The sequence below is a fragment of the Malaclemys terrapin genome, chromosome 23 (assembly GCF_027887155.1).
Source record: "Malaclemys terrapin pileata isolate rMalTer1 chromosome 23, rMalTer1.hap1, whole genome shotgun sequence".
NCBI lineage: Eukaryota > Metazoa > Chordata > Testudines > Emydidae > Malaclemys > Malaclemys terrapin.
The window spans coordinates 8,755,479-8,778,475 of NC_071527.1; the positions used below are offsets into that span (position 1 = coordinate 8,755,479).

The following is a 22,997-nucleotide window of genomic DNA, read 5'->3' on the forward strand; positions in this document are numbered from 1 at the left end:
CTGCAGTCCAGGGCGGGCTCTAGGATTTTTGCTGCCCAAAGCAAAAACAATTTTGGTCGCCCTCCCCCCCCCCGGTTTTTTAATTACCCCACCCCCGGCCCCGCCTCAACTCCACCCCTTCCCCAAATCCCCAGCCCTGCCTCCTCCCGCCAGGCTCTCAAGCCTAGGAGGGAGGGAGGGAGGGAGGGGGAGAAGCGGTGCCGCGCCGCGGCCACTCAGAGTCTCCCCCTCCCTCCCAGGTTTGAGAGCCTGGGAGGGAGGGGGACACTCCGAGTGGCCGTGGCACGGGCGCCGCATATCCCCCTCCCTCCCAGGCTCTCAAGTCTGGGAGGGAGGGGGAGCAGCGGCACGCGAAACAGGTGTTTTGTGCGCCGCGGCCGCTCAGGATCTCCCCCTCCCTCCCAGGTTTGAGAGCCTGGGAGGGAGTGCGAGTAGCGGCGCGCGAATCAGCTGTTTCGCGCGCCGTGGCAGCAGCAGCGGAGGTGAGCTAGGGTGGCCGGGGCACATTTTTAGGGGCGGCATTCTGGCGCTGGCCATGCCGCCCCTAAAAATGTGCCGCCCCAAGCACCAGCTTGTTTTGCTGGTGCCTAGAGCCAGCCCTGCTGCAGTCCAGTCCTTAGTTAAGCAGACTAGAAGTCAGAAGGAATTTACCTGAATGAGGATTGAAGGGTCTGTCCTGCATTCCATGCACCCCTTGGTATCCTCAAAATGGCTCCGCTCCAGTTGACATTTTGTTGTGTCAGAATACAGACTGAGCCCAGAGAGAGCTCTGCAGTATGTGGCTTTGTGAAGAAAAAGGAGAGTAAGTCACAGTAGTAATAAATCTCTGAGAGCTTGTCTTGTGTTGGGGGTGGCATACACTTGACAATGTCTACTGACATGATCATGAAATGCTATATTTCATCAGAGATGCTATTAAATTAAATCCCAATTCTAACCTCACTGGGACAAGATGTTGATTGATGTTACAGATTGAGATTGACTGCTGCATATTACAGAAGTGCTAATAACTATTTTGTGGTGCCCAGATGGACTTTTTAGAGTTATTTACAATGAGGGTTCTCAATCTTTTTCTTTTGAAGGCCCCCCCCCCCGCACTCCCCCTCCCCCAACATGCTATAGAAACTCCATGACCCAGCGATGGAGGGCCCTCCAGGATTCAGATTGGGGGGGGGGGGAGGGGGCTCTGGGCTTCAGCCACGGGCAGGATTCTGCCCTATGGGGCTAGGAGTGGGGGGCTCGGGAGCTCCACGGGATGTGGGGGGCTCAAGACTTGCCCCACAGAGCAGAGGATCGGGGTCCAGTGGGCCTTGGGCTCGCAGTTGAGAACCACTGATTTAAAACACAGCACTAAAATAATGAGAGAGAGCGATTAATCCAAAGAGAGACAGTTTGAACATGGGTGTAATTAGTTGCAATTTACATATAAAACAATGTAGATTACAACACTGCTCCAGGATCTACACTGGCATGGGAGGCAGCTATACTACCATATACCTGCGGTGATTCCCTTATACAGAAAGAATTCTCTCACATCAAGCTGCAGCTGCTTTAGGTTCACTGAGTGCTACTTACATGGTGCAAAATGAACTTGGTGGGCCAGACAATACAGCCCTCTGAGCTCACAAACCACAACTCTGAATATGTCTATTATCATTTATTAAAGAGACAAGGTGGGTGAGATCATAGCTTTTATTGGACCATCTTGGAAGTGGGAAGTTGGAAGCAACTTGAAAGTTAGTCAAATAAAAAAATATTACCTTACGCCCCTTATCTTTCTAATCTCCTGGGACCAACTCGGCTATGACAACACTGCATATTAACATTTATGTCCTGCACTTTCCTTGCATGTAGGATGGTGAATTATACCAACAAACTGAGGCATGAGGAGGTGGACCAAGCAGTAGAGATGACTGTAAATGTCTGGAGTCATATCACACCACTACATTTTGTGACAGTAGACAATGGCAATGCTAATATCATGATCACATTTGCTTCTAAAAGCTGCCTGGTTTCTTTGGTGGTGCTTCCTTAAAGAGTATTTCCAAAAGGCGTTTTGAAGTGCTAAGGTTTCCTTTTGAGGAAAGTAAACAACATGAATTTCAGTGCTGCTTATCTTCTCATATCAAGTCCCAGGCTATTCCTCCTACTGATGTACAGTATCTGGTCCTCATCCCCATAATATCTGAGCAGCTTACAGTCAAAAATGGACTTTGTCCTCACAGGGCCCCATGAGGTAGAGAAACATTATTCCTATTTTACAGAGCAGGAACTGAGGCACAGGGTAGATTAAATGATTTATTCAAGGTCACACACTGGAAGTCTGGAGTTAAGCCAGGAATTGATCCCAGGTTCCATCTATCTTAGGGTTTTATACAGCTGACCATCACTGTAGTGTTGGAGCACAGTCTGAGTCTCAGTCTAGTGCATCAGCCATTAGACCATCCTTCCTACGTGGTGACTATTACAAGCCAGTGTAAGCTGAGCTGCCTTAAGGCTGCTCTACTTTATGGCAGCCCAGGGGAGGGGGAGAATATAAAGGTGGTGTACAGATACTTTTCTCCTTTCCTGTCACGTCCTGCACAGAATGCAGCTCAGCAGAAAGCACAAATTGGAGACACTGAGTATAAGGCCTGATTCTGCCCTCAGATACACATGTTAAACTTCCGTGGAATGCAATGGGAATAGCATGGCTGTAACTGAGGGCAGAATTTAGGCTTTGAAAGGAATTACTACTCAAAAGATTTCAGGATTGGGGCCATAGTGCACATCTACCCTGTACGGTAGATATCAGTCTCTTCATAAAATTGATTACTTTAATAGAGATCATTTAAATTTGTTAAGAAAAATGTGGGAACTCACACGGAAACAGTTTTTAATATTTAGAAATACATGTGTGATGGACACATGTGAAAGAAATATTCACAATGTTGAAATTGGATGGCCCAGATCCTTATTTCCTTGTATGTCCCCTTTGAGCCACCGCATTGGCTCAGAGGGCAAAAAGGAACTAAACGTTGCTTTAAAGCAGCAGCTGAAGACTCCCCTGTAAATACTAGGAGGCATTCTGGGGCAGGCTAAGGACCAGGAGGGGGCATGGCAAAGGTATGAGAGGTGGGACTGCGCTCTTGCAATCTTGGCCAGCAGCATCATGGGAGTAGCTACCTGGCACAGAAAGTTAGAACTTGGCCCCAGGCAGCTTAAGAGGTTGGCTGGGTCAGGAGAAAGGTGGCTTGAACCTACCTGTGATCCTCTATTTCCCCAGAACATGAAGCAGAGCTCTGGAAAATTTGGGGGTGTAGCTCTGAGTTGTTGACCTAACACATGCCTCTGTGGCTTGAAACATTAGCAACAAAGAGAAGTTAAATGAGATGGAAAGTCTGAGGACCGTGTTTTTATCTTTGCTGAAATTATGGTAGTTTGAAGTTGAATTGATTACTTGGTTCCATCAACTGTCAGCTAAAACCTTTATGTGTTCTTTGCCAGAGCCTGGAGACTTTTTTCCCATTTGATGGGTCTTGTGGTGTGCTGGGTCATGTATATGGACCTGGAGAAGAAATAGGAGGTGACATTCATTTGGATGAAGAGGAATTTTGGAGAATGGATTATGTCTGGAATGGCAGGTGTTTTCTTTAACTGATCAGCTCTCCCCCAAAGTGCAGTGAGGCAACAAGCATTAGCTTCAGACTCTTACGGCAACTTTATGTACAGTGAATGTCATTGCATATGTGCCTCTTGCTGATGCCACCATGGAAATAGGTAACACATGAATACAAGCCAAGTTTGATTTTAAAAAAAAGGATTGCCTTAGGTTAGGCTATTGAGTTCACATCTAGGTCCCCAAATAAATGGCTTGATTTGTACTAGCACTGAGTGCTAAGAAATTCCCAATAGGTACTCATTTTTAAAAACAATATTGAGCAAAGTCCACTGGGAATGTGAAGCAGTTTTGCTATATAGAAAGAGTAGCATGCTCCAGCAAACAGGCTGCTTTCAATTATCTTTGTACTATACCCATTATTGGAGCATGACTTTAGTCTAAGTCTAACTTTTCTATCCTATTTCAATGATCCTTAGATAGTGTTCCAGCTGTGCGGGTATTGTATTTCCACAAACTCCACCTCGCAGGCACCCGGGAGATCCAAGGGCTTAATTAGCTGTATTGTAAAGTTCGAGCTGATGTTTTGGGGGAAAAACCCAGAGCTGGCATTGCTGGGCAAAGTAATGTAAAACCTGCCGTCGCTCATTTCTCTCTCTCTCTTCCTCTCTCTCTTTGCAGAAGGAATCGTTTTCGTTCACCTCTAAATGTCACAGAGTTGAGAAGCTTTGACCCAGCTGTTAAACTTATCAGCCCACCCCAACCATTTCACCAGTAGCTGCTTTTTTTCTCCCTTTTCCTTTCTCCGCTAGAACTTTTTCAGTCCTTTCTCGTTTGAGGTTTAAACAAAGTCCTAAGTTCTCACAGGGGTGGTGAAGGACTCCATCTTTCCTTTCAGTGTTTCTATGATTTCTAAAACATGCATTCTTGGAACAAAAATGGCCTCTTCCACGTGGTGCTGGGACTTCTGGGGGTGATGCTGCATTTAATGTGTAGAGGGCAATAGGGGGAGCTCTTAGAGGGGTCACACGATCCTCTTCTGTGCGGGTCATCCAGCCCCGGAACTCCCTTCCCCCCCGATTGGTCAAATCCACTCTTGGGAAAGTCCTCTGTGGCTGAAACCCATCCTGATTGGTAGAGGGCGATGGGTGAAGTTTTTAGAGGGGTCACATGACCCTCTTCCGGCCTGATCACTCCACCCCGGAACACCCCCAGATTGGTCAAATCTCCTCTCGGGTGGTCCTATGGGGGTGTGTGAAACCCATCGTGATTGGAGGAGTTCTTAGAGGGGTCACATGATACCCTTTACTTCTGGTCATGTGTCCGTCTTGACCCTGAAAATAGTACCCCTGGGTCAGAGATGCCAGGTGGAACTGGCCAACCCACTGGGTAGAATGTGCATCTAGGGCTGCATTTGGTGAAGAGAACCCCCACTTGCTGCAGTGCAGTGGGAATCCACATGAAGTTTCCTTAGGATCATTTTCCTAGCAAACAAAGGAGGAATTGTGAGCTGTGTCAGGTCAGATAATCAAGTGGGAAGGAGCTGGTACAGTCCAGAAAGTGAATCAGTCCTGTCTGACTTAGCCTCTCATTTACGCATTGTCAAAAAGAGTTGAACCAAACTGATAACTTCTAGTAGTTCACAAATGCAAATATTATGTAGGATGGCCCCTGATATTGACCTCTGCAAAACACCCCCTCTGGATACATTTCCTGCCTTTTGGAAGATTTAACAATAGTGACTTCTCTCTGCTCCATACTCACCAGCCAGGACATTTTGAGGATGTGTGTTATGTGGGACTACGTACATTGCTAAGAGCTGTTTTGCGTTTCGTTTTTCAGGTGCTGGGCATCACTGTTGCGAACAAGGTACATTCTAAATAATCTGCCTTCAGCTCTCGCATTTTCTATACACAAGTTGCTTGTTTAAATTGCACAGAGCTTGATTTCCTTGCTACATCAAGCAGGATGTACCTGGCTGCTCTGGTGTAAGTGGATCTGGATTTATTTGATGAACCTGGGTTTTCTTTTCTTCTGAGGTGGGTGCAGAGCCGGGGTCCTCTGCCTTCTGGGGTCTGTGGACACCTCTATCCTCTCCTGAGGATAGAATTAATTCCTGATCTTTATCTTCTGTACTCTGTTTCTCATCCACATCCTCTTGTTTCTCCTTCTGGATTATGTAGGACATGTACCTAAAATTAACCCTCATCCAGAATGTCACGGAGATTAGCTGTGCCATCTTGGAGACCAGAGACTCCCAGGAGTTCGAATTCTCTTACAAACAGGAGCTCCTTGGCTACATGCTGGTGAGTGATTAGGAGCTTTGAGGACTGAAGTACAAAGGAATTTGTTGTAATGTAATAAGACTGGGTTTCCAGGGAGATGTTATTTTATCCATTGGCTGTGACTGTACTACTGCAGTCTCATGAGCTACCTGCATGGCACCCTGAATGCTGGGTCCACTCTGAGCTCGGCAGAGATGCTGACATATTGTGGGCTGTAACTGGAAGGAATGGCTTCTGTCTGGTGAGTTATCTTTCTGTCCTCCGTATAGCCTGCAGATGGCCCTACGGTCCATTTCAGAGGCAGAGAGCCTGCTGAGCCCGGTGTCTGTTTATTACAGGTCTGGCAAATGGCCCTATTTCAGGGTGTGAGAGGAAGACCTCTCTGCCTTTCAAATCCATTTCCCATTTTTTATGTCCCTATTAATGCATTTCAGGACTTCATTAAAAAGGAACCACTGGATTCCCTGGCATCTCCAGTTCGCTACAAGGCAGTTCTTGCCATTGAACATCTGAGGTAGACTATTTTCTGCCACATTTCCTGGCACTGTGATGACTTCTTATTTGTTAATTCATGAGTGTCAGGTTGGGAGCAGTCTGATGCCTGCAGGGTTTGGCTCACATGCTGCTCACCAGCAGAACTTTTGTTCTTGAGGGTTTGAATGTGTCCATTTGGAGGTTTGTGCTTGAAAGACACAAGATTGGAGGTTGTGGGGCATGCAGTACAAGGGAGGGAGGTGTCTGGCTAGCTGGCAGGGGGAAGGAAGCTTGTGGGTTTCTCTAAAAAGGGGACTTGAAGCTTTAGCTTTACTTCTAGATGAGCCAATACTTAATAGAGGTGCAAAGAGGTGCTCAGCTGCAAAGTGAAGGGTTGTTTGCATTTGGGGTTCTTGACTGGGGCAATCTCTAGTCATTGGACCCATTTCTTGTACTTGGAGGTGGTACTGAGTCTAATGCATGACTTTTCTCCCTATCTTTCTTCTGCCAGCAAACTCAAACCATCTTTGACCTTGGAGGAAAACCGTGAACTCCTTGATCAGTGTTTCAAAAGTTTAATTCCGCTTCCTCCCTTGGAGAAGATGATAGAGGAAGGCGAGACAGCAAAGGATGCTCTGCATATACAGGTACGTGACAACAATTCTCCTCTGGCACCATCCACTGTATTTCTGCCCAGCAGGCACTGGGTGATGGCAGTCACACATGGCTTCCCTGGCAAGGTTATGGTTAGCTTTCCCCGGCCCACACACACAAATGATCTGTGCTGAGCCTCACTCCTTCTCTTCTGGTTTCAGTCACTGTACGTGAGGTCTTTGGAAGTCCTTGGCAAGCTAATGAAGACTTTGCTGGAGGAAGAACCAACCGCAGACTGGTTCCAGGAAATGTTTGAAGTGAGTAGCCCATTGAACTGTGGTGGAGATTGTTTCTTGTGTTACAGCAGGGAAGAGTCAGAGATTTACAAACTTGTAAGTAATAGCCAGGCAAGGCGTATTGGTTTATCTTTGTTTTTCTCAACTTGCGAATGTTACCTTTGCTAGAGGGAGGTATCCCTGTTTTGCTGTAACTTTGAAACTAAGGCCTGGTCTACAGTAGGAGGTTATGTCGAATTTAGCAGCATTAAATCAAATTAACCCAGCACCCGTCCACACAACGAAGCTATTTAGTTCGACATAGAGGTCTCTTTAAATCGATTTCTGTACTTCTCCCCGATGAGGGGAGTAGCGCTAAATTCGACATGGCCATGTCAAATTAGGGTAGGTGTGGATGGAATTCGACGCTAATAGCTCCGGGAGCTATCCCACAGTGCACCACTCTGTTGACGCTCTGGACAGCAGTCCAAGCTCGGATGCTCTGACCAGCCACACAGCAAAAGCCCCGAGAAAATTTGAATTCCTTTTCCTGTCTGGGCAGTTTGAATCTCATTTCCTGTTTGGACATCGTGGCGAGCTCAGCAGCACTGGCAACGATGCAGAGCTCTCCAGCAGAGGTGACCATGCAATCGCAGAATAGAAAGAGGACTCCAGCATGGACTGATCGGGAAGTCTTGGATCTGATCGCTGTGTGGGGCGATGAGTCCGTGCTTTCAGAGCTGCGATCGAAAAAACGGAATGCGAAGATCTACAAGAAGATCTCCAAAGCCCTGACAGAGAGGATACAGCCAGGATGCAACGCAGTGCCGCGTGAAAATCAAGGACCTGAGACAAGGCTACCAGAAGACCAAAGCGGCAAATGGACGCTCCGGATCCCAGCCCCAGACATGCCGTTTCTACGAGGCACTGCATTCCATTCTAGGTGCAGCTGCCACCACTACCCCGCCACTGACTGTGGACTCTGACGATGGGGTAGTGTTGATGGCCGCTTCCTCGGAGATGTTCACGGACGGGGAAGATGAAGAAGGAGATGAGGAGGATGAGGCAGTCAACAGCGCATACAACGCTGATTTCCCCGACAGCCAGGATCTCTTCATCACCCTCATGGAGATCCCTTACCAACCCTCCCAAGGCGTTAACCCTGACCCTGAATCAGGGGAAGGATCAGTCAGTAAGTGTTTTAAACATGTAAACATTTATTTTGATCAGAACAGGAATGGAATATTAACAATGGGTTTTTCATGATTACTTTGCCCTAGGCGCTTTACTTTTTAGTCCTTGCCAGTGCAACTACTGCAAAAGTATCTCAAAATGTCCGGTTTTGCATGATTACTTTGCCCTAGGCGCTCTACTTTTTAGTCCTTGCCAGTGCAGCTACTGGAAAATTGTGTCAATGTGTCCAGGGATACAGCAGAAATCCTCCTGGGACATCTCCACAAAGCTCTCCTGGAGGTAATTTGAAAGCCTTTGCATTAGGTTCCTGGGGAGAGTGGCATTATTGCGTCCTCCATGGTAGGAAACTTTTCCACGCCAGGCTAGCAGCAAGTACTCCGGGATCAGTGCCTCGCACAGCATGGCCGCATACGGCCCTGGTTTTTGCTGGCATTTACGCAGCATGCAGTCTTTCTCTGTGTCCGAGATCCTCATCAGAGTGATATCACTCATAGTGACCTGCTTTAAATTAGGGGAATGTTAGTATTGGGACTGATTGCCTGTTCCTTTACATAACTGTAACCAGCGGTTTACAGCCACGCGGTGGATGTGGGACAGGGGCAGCATACAGGGATCTTTCCCGGGGATAGCTGCGAGGGGGATGGGACAAGGGCAAAGTTCATGCTGGCCGGATTGCCAGCAGCAGGAACTGGCCAACGCTAGGGGCACTGCTTTGAACGTGAAAGGAGGGCACTGCTATAAATTAAGCTTTCAGCAGCCAAAAGTCTATGGTTTACCATGTCTGCCTGCTAGCCGAATTCCGCTGTCCTGCCCCGCTTGTGTGATCTGTACTCCAAGACCCCAGGCACTGAATGGGAAGGCCGAAAATTCGACCTTGTCCTGAGTGCGCATGTGATAGGTGCTGTGCATGTAATGGAGAAAGACTATGTTCATTGTTCACAAAAATGTATCTTTGTGAGGAATTCACTCCCTTTTTCCCATCCCACAGCTGCGAGTGTCTCCCGACCTACCCCGGCATCCCCCTCCCAGAGGCTGGCGCAGATTAGGCGCCGAAAGAGAAGGACACGGGACGAGATGTTCTCCTAACTTATGGGCTGCTCCCGAGCCGAGGCGGCACAGCAGACCCAGTGGAGTGAGAACATGTCACAATACCAGCGATCACACGGCAAACGGGAGGACAGGTGGTGGCAGGAAGACCAGCAGGCGACTCAAATGCTGCTTGGACTAATGAGGGAGCAAACGGACACGCTCCGGCGCCTTGTAGATGTTCTGCAGGACCAGAGGCAGGAGGACAGAGCCCCGCTGCAGTCTATCTCTAACCGCCCTCCCCCGCCACAAAGTCCCAAGAAGGAGGGGCGGCAGGGGCCATGAAAACAGTCACTCCACCCCTGCAGACTGCTCAAGTACCAGACGGCTCTCATTCCGAAAGTTTTGATAAGTCCTTTCCTTCACTCCAAAAGCACCTCACTCAAGCCCCCGTCCCAGCGTCATCCCCTAACTGTGTAGTTGTTAATAAAAAATACGTTTCTGTTAATTACTGTTTCCGTCAGGTTCTTTTAGAGGAGAGTGTGTTTGAAGGGGGAAAAGGGGGGTTGGTAATTAGAGAGGACAGTCACCTTTACCAGGGTACAGACATGGGGGCAGGTTCAGCAGCAGGTCACACACACATTGCAGTCACTAGGCACCCTGGTCAGTCTGGGAGGTGGTTTTCATGTTCTGTGTGGGGGGGTGGGGCTATGTGAGTTTGTGGCGGGGGAGGGTGGTTACAGATCTTATGCAGCGGTCCTTAGCCTGGATGACAGAACCTCACAGGGGGGGAACTGTAACCGTCCTCCCCTGCCACAAAGTCACATAGCCCCCACACACAGAGTCCCAAAAAGGAGGGGTGGCAGGCTACGCTGAAACAACCAGTCCACCACTGCGGACCGCTCTAGGAGCAGGAGCCTGTCATCAGGGCCGGCTCCAGGCACCAGGCAACCAAGCACATACTTGGGGCGGCACCTGGTAAGGGGCGGCGGGGGGAGCGCGGTGCGGCGGGCTCCGGCGGCGCGGCGGGCTCCGGCAGCGCGGCACTCGGGACGGGGTTCCGGCGGCGCAGCGCTCGGCGGGGGGGCGGCGCAGGGCGCAGCGCTGGGGGGGGGGTGTTCCGGCGGCGATCGGCTGGGGGGGCGGGCTCCGGCGGCGCGGTGCTTGGCGGGGGTTCGGGGGGCCAGCACTTTTTTTTGCTGCTTGGGGCAGCAAAAAAGTTAGAGCCGGCCCTGCCTGTCATTCCTCGAGTTTAGAAGCGTCCTTTCCATCACTACACCCGCTCCCCACCACAGTCTGTGTCCCAGTTTCAACACTTTACCACGAAACCCTTAATAAAGAAAACGGTGTTAATGAACAAAGTTCCATTTATTTTATTTTTAAAGGTGTGTTGGAAGGGGGGGGGACGGGGTGAATGGGGTATGTAACTGGAAAGGATAGTCAACATTAAGTGGGTAAAGAAACGGGGGCAGGTTCAGCTTCTCTTTAAACAAACTTAATAGTCACAGGTTACCCTGCTCACTGTGGAACCTAGCCTCCTGGATGCACAGCACGTCCCGCTGGGCTCTTCTAATTGCCCGGCTGTCTGGCTGGGTGTAATCAGTAGCCAGGCGATGTGCCTCAACCTCCCACCCCACCATAAACGTCTCTCCCTTGCTCTCACAGAGATTGTGGAGCACACAGCAAGCTGCAATAACAATGGGGATATTGGTTTCGCTGAGATCAGAGTCAGTAAGCTTCTCCATCTCCCCTTGAGACGTCCAAAAGCACACTCCACCACCATTCTGCACTTGCTCAGCCGGTAGTTGAAGAGTTCTTTTTCACTGTCCAGGGCGCCTGTATAGGGCTTCATGAGCCAGGGCATTAGCGGGTAGGCTGGGTCCCCGAGGATCACTATAGGCATCTCCACATCCCCAACAGTTATTTTGTGGTCCGGGAAGTAAATACCTTCCTGCAGCCGTCTAAACAGACCAGAGTTCCTGAAAACACGAGCGTCATGAACCTTGCCCGGCCATCCGACGTTGATGTTGGTAAAACGTCCCCTATGGTCCACCAGTGCTTGCAGCACCATTGAAAAGTAGCCCTTTCTGTTAATGTACTGGCTGGCCTGGTGCTCCGGTCCCAGGATAGGGATGTGAGTTCCATCTATAGCTCCATCGCAGTTTGGGAATCCCATCACGGCGAAGTCATCTATGATGACCTGCACGTTTCCCAGGGTCACTACCTTTGAGAGCAGTAGCTCAACGATTGCATTGGCTACTTGCATCACAGCAACCCCCACGGTAGATTTGCCCACGCCAAAGTGGTTCGCAACTGACCGGTAGCTGTCTGGCGTTGCAAGCTTCCAGAGGGCTATGGCCACTCGCTTCTGGACAGTCAGGGCTGCTCGCGTCCGGGTGTCCTTGCGCTTCAGGGCAGGGGACAGCAACTCACAAAGTTCCAGGAAAGTTCCCTTACGCATGCGAAAGTTTTGCAGCCACTGTGATTCATCCCAGACCTGCAGCACTATGCGGTCCCACCAGTCCATGCTTGTTTCCCGGGCCCAGAATTGATGTTCCACAGCATCAACATGACCCATTGCCACCATGATGTCCACGGCGTGGGGGCCCGTGCTTTGCGAGAGGTCTGTGCCGCTCTCAGACTTAATGTCCTCACCGCGCTGCCGTGGTCTCCTCGCCCGATTTCTCAGCATCTGCCTCTGAAAAAGATGGATGATAAGGTGCGAGGTGTTGACAACAGCCATAACTGCAGTGATGATCGCAGCAGGCTCCATGCTCGCAGTGCTGTGGCGTCCACGCTGTCACTCACCAGAAAAGTGCACGAACTGATTGCCCGCTGGCACTTTCAGGGAGGGAGGGCGGGAGTGACGGTTGAATGACGACAGTTACCCAAAACCACCCTCGACACATTTTTTTCCCCAGCAGGCATTGGGGGCTCGACCCAGAATTGCAATGGGCAGCAGGGACTGCGGGAACTGTGGGATAGCTGCCCACAGTGCACCGCTTCGAATGTCGACACTTGCCCCATTAGTGTGGACTCACAAAGTCGAATTACTGTTCTTAGTGTGGATACACACGTTCGAATTTGTAATATCGTTTCCACTAATTCGATTTAAGTAAAATCGAACTACTCTCATAGTGTAGACATACGCTAAGGCTAGAGGGGATTCCTCTGGGCTCTTTGAATCTGATTACCCTGTAAAGTTATTTTCAATCTTGATTTTACAGAGATGATTTTTACCTTTTCTTTTTAATAAAATCCTTCTTTTAAGAACCTGACTGATTTTTCCATTGTCCAAAGACCCAGGGGTTTGGGTCTTTGATCACTTTGTAACCAATTGGTTAGGATATTATTCTCAAGCCTCTCCATGAAAGGGAGTGTAAGAGCTTGGGGGGATATTTTGGGGGAAGAGGAACTCCAAGTGGTCCTTTCCCTGTTTCTTGTTAAATCACTTGGTGGTGGCAGCATACCAGGTTTTAACCTAAGCTGGTAGAAATAAGCTTAAGGGGCTTTCATGCAGGTCCCCACATCTGTACCCCAGAGTTCAGAGTAGGGAAGGAACCCTGACACTATACCTTACAAAGGTAAGGAAGTTACAAGGAAACCACTGTGTAACTCAGAGTCTCTTCCCCTGTCTCTTGGTGTCCAGCTGTGTCAATTAACTTTTTAAATCATGACCATGATCTAAGATCCAAATTGTAAGAACTTGCTTACATCATTCAGATACTATGATGAATAGGGCTGCTTTTCTGAATTGTGGTCCATATTTGGAACTGTCTTTATAGTTTAGACTCAACCACCCTTCTTAAACAGTTTTAACATATCTGGGCCTCCAAGTATGTTAACTTGAACCAGTTAATCTTTGTTAAACACATTTAAACTTGAAATGATTTGACATCAGATTTAAAACCATTTGAGGAAACATGATTCCCTATAAATATAGAAGGGGCAAGGGGGTTAATTAGTATTAAACTGCAAAGATCAGATTCTCAGGTGGGGTAAATTGGCAAAGTTTCCTTGACTTTAATGAAATGATATGACTTACATTAGCTGAGGGTTTGGCCCTGATAACAAATATAAAATTATCATAGAGCAAGCCAAAATCAAGGAAATGTAATACAGCTACACCATGAACAATACTATTGACTTGTACCACCATCTGCTGGAAGACACAGAAAATAAAAACAATTGGAAGTTGTTCTATACTCCCTCGGGACCAGATTTACTCTTCTTGACACAGATTTGGGCCCTAGTCAGGGGGCGACATACTCATGTAACCGAGGAGCAGAATTTGGCCCTCAGTCTCTCAGTTTTTTTGTCTTTTTATCTTATCTATTGATATGGCATCCATCCCTATAGTAGAAGAGCAGCTGTCCCATTTCATACAAGATACATCAATATCTATATTGTTTATTCACAATGTTTTTATCTTTGTTGTACTGTTCCTTTTGAGAAATAAGAAAATAGAGTAAAAGTAAAATGTACTTTTTATCCCAAATCTATGTGCCATTCCTGATCTTGATTTAACAGGACAGAGCGTCTTTCCTCTGGATTAAGAATCCAGCTGAGACAGCTACCCCAGTCCCACACAGTCTACAAGGGAATCCAAGGTCAGAGCAATGGTGTTCAGTGATGTGTAGCTGCTCTCTTTGAACATCCTGATAGATGAAATAAAGGACTGGGGGTCATCATTAAAAGTATCTTAAATGGGAGCTCAATCCCCAGAGCTCTGATTGCCGAATCAGGAAAAAACAAGAAAGTATGTCCTCTCAGGGACTGACATATTCAAGTTTACAAGAGAGATGATAAAGACTGGCCATGATGTAGAAAAATCAGAATTCAAGTTTGCCAGTAAGAACAGAGCCTGAGTAACAGTCAACTAAAGAATGGAAGAGAACAGTTTACCTAGGAAGTTACAAGAACCTTTATTAAAATGGAGGGCTACTTTTGTCCTTCTGTTTGCTAGCTTCTGGCAAAGGTTGACTCAGGAATAGAGGCGGAATGTCTTCGGGTCCAGCAACTCTGCTGGCTTGGGAAAGTGTGCACTGCATCACTGACTCCTCCCTATGTGAGACAATCTCTGTGCCTCTGTTTCAACAGTTTAAAACCCTTAAAAATATTTTTCTTTACAGCTCAATATAGAAATTGCCAGAACCTAGTCCTCTACTTTTTTATTTAAAAACAAACCAATAATGAAATGGGGATGTTTGCACTAAAATGATATGAATCAATGTCTGTATTTTTATATATTTAGATGCCAAACAAATATATAAAAATCTGCATTAAAATAACGATTAGTAAGTTTGCAAATTTGAGCAATGGCAAGTTAGGAAATGCCAGGATTCAGGTAGTCTGAGTACTGTGCACGTGCATTTTGACACAGTCTTTAATTGCACAATTGTACTATTTTTTTCCACAGGCCCCCTTATTCAGTGGTAACTGAAGTTTTGTTTGTTGTTTGCCTTCAGACACTGTGCACCTGTGTTCATACTTCTGCAACATGAACATATCAAGCCAGGTTCCAGGTCTCAGCCCTTCTCTTCAAGGTGCTCAATGGCCAGGGCCCAGTATATCTGGGGCTCTTTCCTAAGTTACCCCAAGGCAAAGAGTTCAGTGCACCTCTGGGGGCTCCTGGCACCCTGCTGGGAGAGCCTGGGGGCAGTGGCAGGCCCAGCAGGAGGTTGGTGAGAGACTCACTCAAGGAGGGTGTGAGGTCCAGTAAAAGATATTACTTCACCCACCTTGTCTCTCTAATATCCTGGGGCTGACACAGCTACAACTACATTGCATAATCACATGTTTAACTTTCAGCATGTGCTTACATCCCATTGACTTTAATGGGATTCAAGCAAACGCTTGTTAAGCATATGCTTTGCTGAATGGGGGTGGCTTGCTGCATCAGGGCCTCTAGTGGTGGAGCTTTCTCAGGGGACAGTCTGTGACAGTGGAACAAACTCCCAAAGGAACTAAGGTCCATCACAAACCTTCCCACCATTCCTAGTGCAAGGTGCATTTCTTCAACCTGGCTTCTCTAATATAAATACAGAGCAATATGTACACATAACCTCATGCCCAAACAAACCAAAAATCAAAGCCTGACCAAAACAAAACTGCACACACAATTCTCCCCATGAGAAGAGGATGGGAGAGAATGAACTGGACATGACAAATGTTATTTGCAACCGTGTTGTAGCTATGTCATTCCCAGGATATTAGAGAGACAAGGTGGGTGAGGTATAGGGTGACCAGATAGTAAGTATGAAAAATTGTGATGGGGGGTGGGGTGGGTTTGATAGGCACCTAAACCCCAAATATCTGGACTGTCCCTATAAAATTAGGACATCTGGTCACCCTAGCTGAGGTAATATCTTCTGTTGGACCAACTTCTGTTGGTGAAAGAAATAACCTTTCAAGGACCTGAAGAAGAACTCTGTGCAGTTCTTTCACCAACAGAAGTTAGTCCAATAAAAGATATTACCATGACAGGTGTTAGTCATATTATTAATGTACTAGGGGAAGCTGCTCTGATACTGGATTGATCATAACAGGATAAAAACCTATATAGAATAAAGTGAAGGAGAAAGAGAGAGCCTCTTGCTGAGATTATCCTTTTCCTTCTCCCTAATGATCCTATTTGCTAACAAATATATACATTCTTAGTGCTGTTGTGGCTTTGTGCAGAAGTGTGAATTGTCTCAGTAGAGTCTGATGTATTTTATCCTTTGGGCAAAGATACCTAAAAAAGGCAATATAAATAACACGTTATGCAAATCCGCACCACTAGGTGGAAGCAGATATTTTGAGTTGTCATGTATTGAGAAACTACTCCAAAAAGCAAAGTAATGTTCTTGGAATTCTGCTTTAAGCCATAAGACTCACAGCTAAGCAGAGTCATCTATAGAGTGCTGGATCTTGAATTTTTTTTCCATACAAGATCCTGCTTAAAATCCCTTTAATAAATTATGTTACCTTCTTTTTTTTAAATGGAGATATCCTATCTTCTAGAACTGGAAAGGACCTTGAAAGGTCATCGAGTCCAGCCCCCTTCCTTCACGAGCAGAACTAAGCACTGATTTTGCCCCAGATCACTAAGTGGCTCCCTCAAGGATTGAGCTCACAACCCTGGGTTTAGTAGGCTAATGCTCAAACCACTGAGCTATCCCTTCGCTCTCCTATTTATCTGTCCAATGACGGAAAAATATAATTGTCTGTTAATAATGGCTTTTATTTGAAGCAGAGTTAGAAAACATGTTGTAAAATGCTCTGAAGAAAATCTCTCTAGAAATGCAAATTATTATTATGGTTGTTACCAGGTCAAATTCTACAGTCCTTGCTCAGATCCTAACAGGTATTTAGGATCCTAGCTCCCATTGATTTCAGTGGAAGTTAGGAGTCTAAATACATTTGAGGATCTGGGCCTCATACCCTACTCAGACAAAACTTTGACTGACTTTAATTCAACCTAGCACTGAGTTGGGTTAAGCCCAATATCTTACTGTACATTGTACAGAAGCTTCTTGCTAGCAGGAGTCAATCTGCTGGCTATTTTTGCAGTAATGCATTTTCTGTATTTACCACCTTTGTTTTCTTGCATCCTCAGACATTTTGGGCCTTGTACATAATGTGTATCAATGGAATATTTATCATCCTCTCTGACTGTAACGTGTTTTAAGTGATGGTGTATTGTTAAGCTGCATTCAGTATGGGTTGATCTGTTGATTCTCATTAGTGAGAGAAGTGTATGAATTACAAGCCCAAGACCTGCTATGCAGCGGCGGCTCCAGGCACCAGCACTCCAAGCGCGTGCCTGAGGTGACAAGCCGCGGGGGGCGCCCTGCTGGTCCCTGCGAGGGCGGCAGTCAGGCTCCCTTTGGCGGCATGCCTGCGGGAGGTCCGCCGGTCCCGCAGCTACGGCAGCGGGTAGGCTGAATCCGCAGGACCAGCGGACCTCCCACAGGCATGCCACCGAATCCGCGGGACTGCGGACCGCCCGCAGGCACGCCGCAGAAGGCTGCCTGCCTGCCATGCTTGGGGCTGCAAAAAAGCTAGAGCCGCCCCTGCTGCTATGGGAAGGATCCCACTGCTCATTGCTTCAGCTCAACTTGCCCTGCTGCAGAACACTATTTGTGTGTGTGCACAAGGCTTGTGTTGTGCAAACCTTGCCTCCTGTAAATACACTCAAAGTCAACCTATGATCCAGCTCTTGTAAAATACAGCCAATTTCCACCACAGTGACCATGGGTGTAAAGCTGTGGCCTCCTTTTGAGGGTCTACTATTGCCCAAGATCTAAGTCAAGCTGAGACAGTGTTTGGGTGATGATGTGCTAATTTATGAGCTCCTTGATGCCTGCACAGTGTTTGTCATGGTTTTGCCACACATAATGTTGTTCTGTTATTGATCTTAATTTGTTCTGTGGCATTACGTAGTTCACGGTGTTACTTGTCACATGCATGAACACTCTTCCTATCACTGGTCCATCCGTAATGGACTTATATGTGGATGCCTTGCCCTGATGTTAACAGCTGCAATGGACAAGCATTGTTACAATTACCTGTGCTCCTACACGATGCTGCATTTTTGAAAGGCCCGACTTTAGGGAGCCAGGTGTAGACAGTGAGGGGTGCATAACACCAGCACAGAGACAGGCAAACTCTCTGTGCTGACCATGCCCTTAGCTTCTTGCAGAGTGGCCTCCTGTTTATGTACTACAAATGGAGTAGGCCTCAACTGTGTGCCGCTGTATACTTTCCATCTTGTGCAACTGTACAAGTCCCCAGTTTACACAATGGTATGGAACGGGGGCTTAATCACATCAGACCCTAAATCAGGGAGAAAGTTCCCTAAATATGTAGCATTCTATTAGTTATATGCTGGTACCTGGTCAAAGGGGGCTTTTTTTTCTTGCTTTATTGTCCTCTTGTCTGTTTGTTGTGCTGTTAATGTGTTAATTAATGACAGTTAAGGACCATCTTGTTCTATGTTTGTACAGGTTCTAGCATAGGGTTACCATTCATCCGGATTTACCCGGACATGTCCTCCTTTTTGTGCTAAAAATAGCATCTGGGGGGAATTTGTAAATCACTCAAAATGTCCGGGATTTCCCCCCTCCCCCGGCAGAGCAGAGCGAGCGGCTGGGAGGGCTGCAGGAAAGAAACGGGCTGGACTCCGGAGCAGCTGTAGAGGAGCTCCTCCTCCTCCCCCCCCCCCTGCATTCTGAGCCGGCAGCTCCTCCTCCCCTGCAGCCCAGTGTCCCGGTCCAGCAGCACTGTGCAGGGCCAGGGACCGGGTTGTGTGTTGTGCTGGGGAGCGCAGTCACGTGTCCGGCTCGCACAGAGCCCAACACCTGTTCTGAGTAGCAGGGTAATGGGGCCAGGGGGCAGGAGAAGGGGCAGGGAGGTTCTGGAGGGGGCAGTCAAGAAACGGGGAGGGGTTGGGAGTTCAGGGGGGGGCTTTTTGGGGGGAGTGGAGAAAGTTTTGGGCAGTCAGGGTACAGGTAGGGGGTAGGGTCCTGGGGGGCAGCTGGGGGGGGTCTTAGTAAGGGGCAGTTAGGGGATAAGGAACAGGGAGGCTTAGGTAGGGGGTGGGGTTCTGGAGGGCAGTTAGGAGCAGGGGTCCCAGGAAGGGGCAGTCAGGGGACAAGGAGCAGGGGGGGTGGGGGGTTGGGAGTTCTGGGGGGGATCTGTCAGGGAGCAGGAGTGGGGAGAGGGATCGGAGCAGTCAGGGGACAGGGAGCAGAGGGGTTTAGATGGGTTGGGAGTTCGGGGGGGGCTGTCAGGGGGTGGGGAGTGGTTGGATGGGGCGTGGGAGTCCCAGGGGTCTGTCTGGGGGTGGGGGTGTGGATAAGGGTTGGGGCAGTCAGGGGACAAGAGGCAGGGAGGCTTAGATAGGGGGTGGAGTCCTGGGGGGCAGTTAGGGGCAGGGGTCCCAGGAGGGGGCAGTCAGGGGACAAGGAACGGGGGGAGGGTTGCGGGTTCTGGGGGGGGCGGGAAGTGGGAGGGGCGGGGCTAGGGCGGGGCTCCTCCCATCCTCTTTTTTGCTTGCTGAAATATGGTAACCCTATCCTAGCACAATGGGACCCTGGTCTGTGCCTGGGACTATGAGGCTGTACTGCAATACAAATAATCACATGCTGATCTACAGAAATACTTTTGTACCGTGGCCAAAAGAGATTAGGCACTGAAAATGGAAGTATGTGAACTTGACATCTGCAGTTTAACTCAGTCCCCTCGTCTCCTGCACTGAGTGTTCTTTCTGCTCAATATGCACTGTCTGAACACACAGGAGAACTGTAATGGATTATGACAAAGGTAAGTGTTGTTTCTTCTCCTTCTCTCTCTTCTCTTTACAGATGAGGCTGCAGATAAGACCTGTGACCCATGACCGTCCCTGGCTGCCACTCAGATGGACAGCCCTGAGGCTGTGTCCAGGGCAGCCATTTATATGCTTGCCCAGGAAACCCCTTAGGAAAGGCGGGAAGCCCTTCTGGGAAACCCCTTAGGAAAGGCAGGAAGCCCCTTTTGGGAAACCCCTTAGGAAAGGCAGGAAGCCCCTGCTGGGAAACCCCTTAGGAAAACTGGTTCTGACTGGAACTTGTTTACAGTTTCCAGGAGATCAGTTCAATGTGAGTAAGGGCAGAGGGACCCAGTCCTATGAACTAATGTCTGCAGTCCAGGGCGGGCTCTAGGATTTTTGCTGCCCAAAGCAAAAACAATTTTGGTCGCCCTCCCCCCCCCCGGTTTTTTAATTACCCCACCCCCGGCCCCGCCTCAACTCCACCCCTTCCCCAAATCCCCAGCCCTGCCTCCTCCCGCCAGGCTCTCAAGCCTAGGAGGGAGGGAGGGAGGGAGGGGGAGAAGCGGTGCCGCGCCGCGGCCACTCAGAGTCTCCCCCTCCCTCCCAGGTTTGAGAGCCTGGGAGGGAGGGGGACACTCCGAGTGGCCGTGGCACGGGCGCCGCATATCCCCCTCCCTCCCAGGCTCTCAAGTCTGGGAGGGAGGGGGAGCAGCGGCACGCGAAACAGGTGTTTTGTGCGCCGCGGCCGCTCAGGATCTCCCCCTCCCTCCCAGGTTTGAGAGCCTGGGAGGGAGTGCGAGTAGCGGCGCGCGAATCAGCTGTTTCGCGCGCCGTGGCAGCAGCAGCGGAGGTGAGCTAGGGTGGCCGGGGCACATTTTTAGGGGCGGCATTCTGGCGCTGGCCATGCCGCCCCTAAAAATGTGCCGCCCCAAGCACCAGCTTGTTTTGCTGGTGCCTAGAGCCAGCCCTGCTGCAGTCCAGTCCTTAGTTAAGCAGACTAGAAGTCAGAAGGAATTTACCTGAATGAGGATTGAAGGGTCTGTCCTGCATTCCATGCACCCTTTGGTATGCTCAAAACTGGCTCCGCTCCAGTTGACATTTTGTTGTGTCAGAATACAGACTGAGCCCAGAGAGAGCTCTGCAGTATGTGGCTTTGTGAAGAAAAAGGAGAGTAAGTCACAGTAGTAATAAATCTCTGAGAGCTTGTCTTGTGTTGGGGGTGGCATACACTTGACAATGTCTACTGACATGATCATGAAATGCTATATTTCATCAGAGATGCTATTAAATTAAATCCCAATTCTAACCTCACTGGGACAAGATATTGATTGATGTTACAGATTGAGATTGGCTGCTGCACATCACAGAAGTGCTAATAACTATTTTGTGGTGACCAGATGGACTTTTTAGAGTTATTTACAATGAGGGTTCTCAATCTTTTTCTTTTGAAGGACACCCCCCCCCGTCAACATGCTGTAGAAACTCCATGACCCAGCGATGGAGGGCCCTCCAGGATTCAGATTGGGGGTGGGGGGGCTCTGGGCTTCAGCCACGGGCAGGATTCTGCCCTATGGGGCTAGGAGTGGGGGGCTCGGGAGCTCCACGGGATGTGGGGGGCTCAAGACTTGCCCCACAGAGCAGGGGATCGGGGTCCAGTGGGCCGTGGGCCCGCAGTTGAGAACCGCTGATTTACAACACAGCACTAAAATAATGAGAGAGAGCGATTAATCCAAAGAGAGACAGTTTGAACATGGGTGTAATTAGCTGCAATTTACATATAAAACAATGTAGATTCTTCTTCGAGTGCTTGCTCATATCCATTCCATTAGGTGTGTGCGCGCCGCGTGCACGATCGTCGGAAGATTTTCTACCCTAGCAACACCGGCGGGTCGGCTGTGGAGCCCCCTAGAGTGGCGCCTTCATGGCGCTGAATATATACCCCAGCCGACCCGGCGCCCCCTCAGTTCCTTCTTACCGCCCCTGACGGTCGTTGGAACTGTGGAGCGCGGCATAGCTGTCCTCCACTCTCCCTAGCTTTGTTAGTTATTCTCAGTTGTAGTTATAGTTCTAGTGTTTGTAGTTAAATAGTTAAATAGTTTTAAAGTTGTTATAGTTGTTATAGTAGTCCAGGGGACTAAGGGGGTCGTCTCCCCCTTTCTCCCCCGGCCGCGGGCCCGGGCTCATGCCCAAAGCTCCCGGCTTCAAGCAGTGCGCCTCCTGCGCTAAGCCTATGCCCACGAGCGACCCGCACGACTCCTGTCTGAAGTGCCTGGGAGAGTCCCACCAAACAGATAAGTGCAAGATCTGTAAGGCCTTCAGACCAAGGACCAAGAAAGAGCGGGACTTTCGGCTCTGGCAACTCCTGATGGAGGCGGCACTTAGTCCGGACACTCCCTCTACGAGCCAAGCCACGGCACCTAGCGCCTCGGTGCGCAGTGCCCCAGCAGCACCGGCAATGCCGACCGCGCGGGTGGTGTCGGACAAGCCTCCCCGGCACCGGACCTCGTCGGCACCGCAGCAAGTACCTCGACGCCGGTCATTATCCCCGGGGCATAAAAAAGCCCATAAGACGGGGACCTCCGTGCTGAAGGCGCCGGCTCCCCCAGTGCCGGGGGTAGAGCCGAATCCGCCGGTGGAGCACCAGAAACAGGTGCCTCCAGCACTGTCGACTCCGGCACCGAGGCCGTTGAGTCCGGTGCAGATAGCGTCTCCACCGAGACCGGAGATAATACAACTCCCGTCGACTCCGGAGACCTTCGTGGCGGCGAGAGACTTGATAGCTCTCACAGAGCCGGCACCGCCTCAACCACTGGCACCGACGGCACCGTTGACTCGCCCGGTCCAGTCAAGGGGGAAACCTGCCCTGATGCGCCCTCCATCGCAAGGGCTGGAACCTCGGCACCGGTCCAGGTCCCGAAGCAGGTCCCCACGCCGCTCGCAGTCCCGGCACCGAATATCACCTCGGCACCGGTCGTACTCGCGGCCAAGATCTTCGTCGCGGCACCGCTGTACGTCTCGGCACCGCTATGATCGTCGGCACCGATCAACGTCGAGACGTAGTTCTCGGCACCGCTACGGTCGACGCTCGACGTCGAGAGGCCGCTCCCGGCACCGGGCATACTCCAGGTCCTCGTCGAGGTCCAGATCCGGCTCCCGACACCGACGAGATCATCGGCACCGATCGCGGTCCAGGCACCGTTCGCCGGCACCGCGCAGAGATAGATCATCTCCGGACCGGCACCGTGCGGCACCGCAGC

The 22,997-nt window shown here is 49.4% G+C and overlaps 1 protein-coding gene across 1 annotated transcript; it reads left to right on the forward strand.

Annotated features, from left to right (window-relative positions):
- The first annotated feature begins 1,855 nt into the window (after window positions 1-1,855).
- Window positions 1,856-19,827, forward strand: LOC128828447 (maestro heat-like repeat-containing protein family member 2B). Its single transcript, XM_054013143.1, has 8 exons — window positions 1,856-1,915; window positions 5,441-5,467; window positions 5,782-5,904; window positions 6,020-6,124; window positions 6,318-6,397; window positions 6,869-7,004; window positions 7,173-7,272; window positions 19,796-19,827. Exons 1-8 carry the CDS (start codon window positions 1,856-1,858, stop codon window positions 19,825-19,827), a joined length of 663 nt encoding a protein of 220 aa, XP_053869118.1.
- The last annotated feature ends 3,170 nt before the right edge of the window (window positions 19,828-22,997 follow it).

What these genes read in the sequence shown, in the direction of transcription:
- LOC128828447 (XM_054013143.1), top strand. Translation starts at nt 1,856, where the DNA reads ATGGTGAATTATACCAACAAACTGAGGCATGAGGAGGTGGACCAAGCA. An exon ending in ACCAAGCAGTAGAGATGACT is followed by an intron (nt 1,916 to 5,440) that starts GTAAATGTCTGG and finishes TTCGTTTTTCAG; the next exon opens with GTGCTGGGCATCACTGTTGC. An exon ending in CTTGCCATTGAACATCTGAG is followed by an intron (nt 6,398 to 6,868) that starts GTAGACTATTTT and finishes TTCTTCTGCCAG; the next exon opens with CAAACTCAAACCATCTTTGA.